The sequence below is a fragment of the Limulus polyphemus genome, unplaced genomic scaffold (assembly GCF_000517525.1).
Source record: "Limulus polyphemus unplaced genomic scaffold, Limulus_polyphemus-2.1.2 Scaffold11113, whole genome shotgun sequence".
NCBI lineage: Eukaryota > Metazoa > Arthropoda > Merostomata > Xiphosura > Limulidae > Limulus > Limulus polyphemus.
In genome coordinates, this window is record NW_013676723.1 from 1 (window position 1) to 9377 (window position 9377).

Sequence of the window (9377 nt, forward strand, 5' to 3'; positions counted from 1 at the left end):
ACATTAGGAACATCTTGGCCGGACTGAAAGCTGGATTATCTACATTAGGACACATCTTGGCCGGACTGAAAGCTGGATTATCTGTATTAGGACACATCTTGGCCGGACTGAAAGCTGGATTATCTGTATTAGGAACATCTTGGCCGGACTGAAGGCTGGATTAACTACATCTGGAACATCTTGGCCGGACTGAAGGCTGGATTAACTACATCTGGAACATCTTGGCCAGACTGAAGGCTGGATTAACTACATCTGGAACATCTTGGCCAGACTGAAGGCTGGATTAACTACATCTGGAACATCTTGGCCGGACTGAAAGCTGGATTAACTACATTAGGAACATCTTGGCCGGACTGGTGGATGCTGAAGAACAATGCACATATACTGTAGTAATGAAATGTATATCGTGTTATCCAAGTTTCACACGCCTACAAAGACAGTGACGATCAATAGTAATAGTAGTTACAATCTTTGAAAAAAGAACTTTTAGTTGTAGAAAGCCAAATATGGGAAGAGATCACGATCTCCTGAAACACGTCAAACACAACGACATTGACAAGGTTCAGGTAATGGTTTTCACTGTTTTTGTTTTCAATAATCAATAAGTTGATTGAGAAAATATTAAATAAGGGTATGGTTATATCTCTCAAAGTTACCACTATAAAAATATTTTTCAAAGGGTGTATTATCAAGCCATAACAATTATGATAATAATCATCATAGCCCGAGTACGTTGTTGTAGATTAAGGTTTGTTTGTCTGGAGGGAATTTTCACTTATTATCGTGATAAGCGTGGTTAAATGACTAGGAAATGGTTTGAAGAGTAATTAAACGTGAGTTAGGCTAGAGTAGATTATGGATTTGACTTGCGAGCTGCTTATAGGTGGATAATTAATTACTGATTTAGTGAATTTTCTCAACTTTTTCGTTGTGCTTCAGCGAGGTAGTCAGTTCAGTTTTGTGTTTCAAAGAAGTTATTGAGATACAACAGGTACCGTACCTACGATAAAATTAGTGAAATCATTGTGTTAGTTTCTACTCTGAACTTCAGTCTTGCAGAGAACGTTAATAAAGCCAACTTTAAGTGGGTTGGACTTTGCATTATATTTGCAGAATAATCCAAAAGTACCAACAACGCAAACAGTTATAGGAGTGTGTTTATTTTAATCAAAATAAAGTAGACTGAACTTGAAGATGGTGAGACCTGCTCGAAGCGAGAGAGAAAATGATAAAACCGCGGAAACGAGATGAAGAAGATAGGGACAGAAAATGAACAGAAGATCAAAAAAGAAAGTGACAAAACATTAGAAGATCAAGAAGAAAGGACTAGAAAAATCAAATGAAATCTAGGAGAAGGTATAAATAAATGGAAGAGGCTGAAAGTTTAAGGAGATCAAGAAGAAACAGAGGAATTACAAGAACGAAATACTGAAGGATTATGAACAAAAATAAATTTAACCAAAGACAAGGCCAAATAAACCATGGAAAATATACAGATTAAAGTTGAAAATACCATCAGAAATGTATAGAAGGGTTATAACAACAAGATCAAAGAATCCATAAGAAATGTACAGAAAGATAATAGCAACAAGATTGAAAAAGCCATTAGAAATATGCAGAAATATCTCAACAACAAAATCAATGAAGTACAAAAGAACATCAAAGCCAGGATAAATTATCTAGAAAATAAATTGATATATCTAAGGATCAAATCAACCACGCCTCTCTTTGATCAAAAACTTAAACTTATAACATCATTCACCATCCAATATGGAATAGGAGAACCCACCTTGTTTACACCTGCTACTATTACTGCTGTACCTATAACTGCCGAATCTTATTGGATTATTCCAGTTTCACAAGTAGCAAGCCAGTACAACAACATAGCCCAATCTAAAAAACAATGGACACAGTTCGAAATAATTTCCAAAGTGAATGGGTGGAATAGTGAACAGAAAACTATTAATCTTGATATCAATTTAATAAAATCAGCTTGAACAACATTAAGTAAATTTCCAAATAGATTTCGAGTGTCACATCAAAATGAAGTTTCTCAAACAAAGCTTAGGAGCAGAGGAAGGATGAGGTATTGGCTGAATTTGCTGAAGATGAAGAAAGGCTTGTCCAGTTCTCTTATCAAATGGTCCACATGAAATGATGGATTCTTTGACACACCACCAAGTCATAGATGCCAAAGTGGAGGACGAAATGCAAATTAGGCTAAACAAAAGCAGGTGTATAGTTAAAGTAATCTAATCAGTTGGTGATGGGACTTGAAACAATTAAAATTACAGATAAACAATTAAAAACACTATGGGAACATTATAAATCAATTCTCTCCGATGAGGGTCCAGAATAAAACAATGTATTAATGAGACAAGTGGTTACTGAAGCAAACCACGGAACAGAGGGTAGGGTACAACTTAAAGGGACATATACCAGATAAAAGTTTGTAAGAAATAAAAACTGCTGTTAAAAAGGACTATTGTAAATGTGGAAAACATGGAGATTACATACGAGACTGTGATGAACCAACCATTCATAACAAGCCTAGGAGATGGTATAGTGAAGGTGAGAATAGTTCATCTACACCAATTGAAATACAGAATACAAGAAACCAGCCCACGAGTCAAGGATACATTGATGGGAAGCCTTGTAATATGCTAATTGACCCAATCTAATAATGAAAGATTGGAAATTACCTCCAGAGATAAAGCAACAAATTGGATTTTAGTGCAAAGAGCAAATGGACGTAAAGTTCCAGCAAGAGAAATGTTAAGAGTCATCCTGACCTTTTCTACACAATATGATGTGTAGGTAATTGACATCGACGAGGATGGCGTGTTTGAAATAAAGTGCACGTGTGTGAGATTAGACTTGCTTCAAACATCTTTACAGTTTACGACCAGGAAACCCCCACTAGAAGTTGAACTTCCAGTGACAACTTGTCAACAAGGAAGAGATTAGACTTGCTTCAAACATCTTTACAGTTTACGACCAGGAAACCCCCACTAGAAGTTGAACTTCTAGTGACAACTTGTCAACAAGGAAGGAAGCACAATATAATGAAGGCAACCAATAGAGCAGAATCCGTTGGTCCAAACAAAAGGTCATTCACCGTGAGGATTTTTGGGGATACGTTTGTAAGAGAATGACCAACTGGTCACGTGATGAAGAGCATAAAGCTCCCGTCGATATTATATCCAGAGCAGTGGAAAGTTTAGGGGCAGTAATGCGTTAAAAAAAGGAAATTTTTGTTTTGTTGATCAAAACGTTGATTGTACTTTGTTTTATACATTTTTATATCTATGTTTATGAATATTAGTTTTAAATGTCAAGAGTTACTTTATCGGTAATTATGGAAGTTCAGTGTACCAGTGATTTTCTTTTGTAATAGGACTGATCGTTCAAGGAATTTTACAATCCATAGAGGGAGCAGTGTTTTAGGCTTTTTTTTCAAGTAAGACAGTTGTATAATATTTGGCTTGAGGGAGTTTTTACGTTATGAGAATGGCGTAGCTTAATGACTAGAAGAACCATCTTTAACTTTAGAAAGTGATTTCAAGAGCATAAGACATAAATTAGGCTAGAGTAGAATAGAAGCACTAGAGATAAAAGAAATATCATACGTACGAGAAAGCTAACAAGTGAGTGAAACTGTTGGGTAGTGTCCCCTGTGAACTTTAGTAAAGTTAACTTGTATAACTTGAAGTTCAAGAAATAAAACGCTCTCGTTATCATTAAGTGAACTGGAATTTGCATTACTACTTATCAAATAATTCAAAAGAGCCTGCACAATATTAGAATAATAATATTTTATTTATGAGGTTTCTTTAGGCCTTACTGCAAGTTCGACAGGAATAATTTTCTTTTCAGTGACGTCACTGATTACTGAAAAAAAGACGAGTGTAGGAAGTGTACGATCATCTGTTAAATCTAATCTACGTTTCCAATCGATAAAATTTCAGTATTTTGTATTTTCATGTCAAAAACGTGGTTTCCACACTAAGCGTATTGATTTAGCTAAAGGTTGAGACATAAACGTATTATTCCGCGTCTCAATGTAGTAAAGCTATTTGGAAAACAACAAGACTGAGGTGAAATGTACGTAATGTTTTGTTTTCATGTCACAATATTACTCTTAGAACTAAAGCTTTCGAAATCTTCAATTGGTCTTGAAACGTTCGTGTGATAAAAAAAAACACAAGCTGTCTAAATGTTTTATTTACCTTTCATGTTGTAGTAATTAGAAATTAATTTCAAGTCGACCACAACTGCACTGGACAATCAACTAAAACAATAATTAGCCTATTTATCTAAAGTAATCGGTATTTGCCATCAACATTTGTGTTGATCAGCAAGACGTAGTTTTCACACCATATATAGCAAGTATTGTCCTCAACATCACTCTTTAGACTGTATAAAGTGAATACCATCAGTTATCTTCCTCAACGTTTCGCCTTCATCAGTCTTTAATTTATTGTTATGAACGTTTCGCCTTCAATGGAATGACGTAGTGTTCACACCATCCAAAGCAAATATGTAATAATGAATTTCTATCAAAGTTTCCCTTCCTTTCGAATGAGACAAAATATTATCAATACCTAAGTTGGACTTGGTTCTAACCTAGTCAATATTATCAGTACTTAAGTTGGACTTGGTTCTAACCTAGTCAATATTATCAACACCTGAGTTGGACTTGGTTCTAACCTAGTTAATATTATCAACACCTGAGTTGGACTTGGTTCTAATCTAGTCAATATTATCAGTACCTAAGTTGGACTTGGTTCTAACCTAGTCAATATTATCAGTACCTAAGTTGGACTTGGTTCTAACACCTGAGTTGGACTTGGTTCTAACCTAGTCGATATTATCAACACCTAAGTTGGACTTGGTTCTAACCTAGTCAATATTATCAGTACCTAAGTTGGACTTGGTTCTAACCTAGTCAATATTATCATACCTAATTTTGACGTGGTTCTAACCTAGTTAATATTATCAATACCTAATTTTGACGTGGTTCTAACCTAGTCAATATTATCAATACCTAATTTTGACGTGGTTCTAACCTAGTCAATATTATCAATACCTAAGTTGGACTTGGTTCTAACCTAGTCAATATTATCAATACCTAATTTTGACGTGGTTCTAACCTAGTCAATATTATCAATACCTAATTTTGACGTGGTTCTAACCTAGTCAGCTCGTAAGTTCCTTCAACAGCACTTATTTGTGTCTTAACTGATCGTTTCGTGTAATGTTTAACAAACGAAGAGATTCGACATGATCGATACCACAGTGTTGTAATGTTTAACAAACGAAGAGATTCGACATGATCGATACCACAGTGTTGTAATGTTTAACAAACGAAGAGATTCGACATGATCGATACCACAGTGTTGTAATGTTTAACAAACGAAGGGATTCGACGTGATACCACAGTGTTGTAATGTTTAACAAAGAGATTCGACGTGATACCACAGCGTTGTAATGTTTAACGAAGAGATTCGACATGATAACACAATGTTGTAATGTTTAACAAAGAGATTCGACGTGATACCACAGTGTTGTAATGTTTAACAAAGAGATTCAACGTGATACCACAGCGTTGTAATGTTTAACGAAGAGATTCGACATGATACCACAATGTTGTAATGCTTAACAAAGAGATTCGACACGATACCAGTGTTGTAATGTTTAACAAAGAGATTCGACGTGATACCACAGTGTTGTAATGTTTAACAAAGAGATTCGACATGATACCACAATGTTGTAATGTTTAACAAAGAGATTCGACGTGATACCACAGTGTTTTAATGTTTAACGAAGGTAATCGACATACCACAGTGTTGTAATGTTTAACAAACGAAGGGATTCGACGTGATACCACAGTGTTGTAATGTTTAACAAATGAAGGATTCGACATGATACCACAGAGTTGTAATGTTTAACAAATGAAGGGATTCGACATGATACCACAGAGTTGTAATGTTTAACAAACGAAGGGATTCGACGTGATACCACAGTGTTGTAATGTTTAACAAACAAAGAGATTCGACGTGATACCACAGTGTTGTAATGTTTAACAAATGAAGGGATTCGACGTGGTATCATGTCGAATCCCTTCATTTGTTAAACATTACAACACTGTGGTATCACAGTGTTGTAATGTTTAACAAACGAAGGGATTCCACATGATACCAGTGTTGTAATGTTTAACAAATGAAGGGATTCGACATGATACCAGAGTGTTGTAATGTTTAACAAATGAAGGGGCGTGGAAGTTGGTCGGGCAGAGTGACGTTTCACAAGTATTTTGTCCTTTCCCGACAATAATGTTGAATTAATCATGTGTATCATTTCTCTCTACAACATCCTTATTCGTCTAGACACCAAACACAAGTAAATTGGCAACGTGCCATTAGTCTCGACCATCTCGCGTGAACCTGTGTTGGAAAACGTTAGCATTAGTTTTATGACTGCACCTGTTGCATTGCGAATTGATATTTTGAATGACGTAATCAACTGTATTACTCTCCCTCAGCCCCATCCCAAATAGCAGCCTCAATGATGTTTACATTTCATCTTCCAAAACTCAATAACCCCCATCCTCAGATACGATTCACAGTTCTCTGGTCTAGTTTTTCTAGAAAATAAGGACGGAATACGAGGATTTTTATAGTCAATTAGAAACAAGTGTATTTTTATATAAATAGAAAAAATTATAGATCAAAGAGGATAAAAAATAACTGGGTTGAACTGTGTGGGAACTTGGTATCGCCTAGCTACGCCCTTGCAACTTGACAAGTGATTTCGAGTGTCTTTGTAGCGATTCATTGGTTTAACCAGTCCCACACCCTATCGGTGTAATTAGACATTATTACGTCATCACAGATTATTCCAAGTTACGCTCAGCCTAAAATAGAGCTACGTTATATTTCTGGTGTTTCGAGTAGTTTTTACTCACTCCAGTTAACCTGTATTTATGTAGAATATGAAATATTCTCCGAAACCGATGATATATAACGAGTTGAATGATAGATTGGACTTCATATTTATTTTATGTAGAGATTCAACTCGCAAGGTGACGTCCAATTTTACGGTGAGAAATATATCATTCGGCAACTAAAACTGTTAACTTTTTGTCTCGTGGTTGAATTTTTAAATAAAGATTAGCTGTTTTTGTTATTTGTTTAATACACATCTTTCAACCATTAAACACGTAACAAGATGTTATTGCGTTTCATAATGATATCAAAACAGTTGTACAATACTTCATATTGAAACGAAATAAAAATACATTAGCACAGTAATACTTTTCAGGGCTTAATTTACAAATGTAACTGTTTCTTTTTAGTTCACCTATAGTAGTCTGTTTTAGCGTTTATCTGTCAAAGTTATAAAAGTTAACGTACTAGTTTGTGGTGTATCTCTTCTCCATTTTCTGTTTTGAAGAACGGTGAAGCTGAAGGTTAAGAGAAGCAGAACCCGTGCGTTAGGTCAATATGAATGTTAGGGTTAGGAGAAGATGACTGCTAGCGGTAGAAGAATGAGAACTTTATGAGTTTATGACTAAATGCTAGAGTTAGGAGACTGTAAATTTTAAGGTTAGGCGAAATTGAAAGTTAGGGTTAGAGGAAGATAACTGCCAGGGAAGAAAGAGATTGAACAATGAAGTTTCAGTAAAAAGTGAACACTGGGGCTGAATTGTTTGTTATATGCAATTGGCATTTGGTTTATGCATTTAAAAGAATGTCACCTTGTTAAGTGGATTAGTAACTGAGTACTTTGATAGATTATTTAGTCAGAGTATTCATGATGAGTAAACTGGAATGGACGGCAACTACCTGCTGTAGAAAACATAAGTGTTAAAGACGACGTCACGAAAGTCTTCAGGTTCTTTACATTTGTGTTTTTACAACAGCCAGTTTACACATCATAGTGATTGAGTTATTTTAAATAAAGGAAAACCAGTCACGATTAAAAACTCCCAATTTTGGATATTAGTCACAGATAATCAGAGCATGCAATAGATACTAATGAAAACATCGACATGATACTAGTCGTAGCCTGCCACGAATACTAATCAAAATTCAGGATGATACTACTCACAGTCTAAAATGATTAGTCGTCAAAACTCGACAAGGTGTAGTCACAAGTGAGAAAAAGAGGTAACACTAGAGAAGTGTCCACCTTGAAGATGATTTATTCAACATTTCAAACCTGTACTCTTCATTATGTGATATTTGAACAGTGGATGAAGGACTTAGGCTCGAAACGTTGTTTAATAAATCACCTCCTTCATTTACATATTTCTTGTGTTAACTTTTTTTTTCTCATTTGTAACACTTTTGTGTGTGCAGCTTCTTTTATTATTATTTTTTTAAATTTTAAACATGTTATTAGTCACAGCCTACCGGGGATACTAGTCAAAACTCGACATGGTACTAGTCAAAACGTACTGTTGATACTAGTCAGAACTCGACATGGTACTAGTCAAAACGTACTGTTGATACTAGTCAGAATTCGACATGGTACTAGTCAAAACGTACTGTTGATACTAGTCAGAACTCGATATGATACTAGTCAAAACCTACTGTTGATAGTAATCAGAACTCCATATGGTATTAGTCAAAACCTACTGTTGATACCAGTCAGAACTTGATATGATACTAGTCAAAATGTACTGTTGATACCAGTCAGAACTTGATATGATACTAGTCAAAACGTACTGTTGATACTAGTCAAAACATTGAAGCGGCGAGTTCATTTTAGACCGTTGCAGTCGGCATGCCATGGATACTAATGAAAATTATAGACGGTATACAAGTCACAGCATGCCATGGATACTAATGAAAATTATAGACGGTATACAAGTCACAGCATACCATGGATACTAATGAAAATTATAGACGGTATACAAGTCACAGCATGTCATGGATACTAATGAAAGCTAGAGACGGTATACAAGTCACAGCATGCCATGGATACTAATGAAAATTATAGACGGTATACAAGTCACAGCATGCCATGGATACTAATGAAAACTAAGAGACGGTATACAAGTCACAGCATGCCATGGATACTAATGAAAATTATAGACGGTATACAAGTCACAGCATGCTATGGATACTAATGAAAATTATAGACGGTATACAAGTCACAGCATGCCATGGATACTAATGAAAACTGTAGGAGGTATACAAGCCACAGCATGCCATGGATACTAATGAAAACTAGAGACGGTATACAAGTCACAGCATGCCATGGATACTAATGAAAATTATAGACGGTATACAAGTCACAGCATGCCATGGATACTAATGAAAGCTAGAGACGGTATACAAGTCACAGCATGCCATGGATACTAATGAAAG

At 35.5% G+C, this 9377-nt stretch overlaps 1 protein-coding gene across 1 annotated transcript in view; it reads left to right on the forward strand.

The window, feature by feature from the left end:
- The first annotated feature begins 6 nt into the window (after positions 1–6).
- LOC111083770 (ankyrin repeat and MYND domain-containing protein 2-like) overlaps positions 7–9377 on the forward strand; it is a 12701-nt gene continuing 3330 nt past the window's right edge. Inside the window, exon 1 of the mRNA XM_022380456.1 lies at positions 7–566. Within this exon, the coding sequence (XP_022236164.1) occupies positions 507–566 (60 nt within the window). The 5' untranslated portion in view covers positions 7–506. The remainder of the gene's footprint in view (positions 567–9377) is intronic.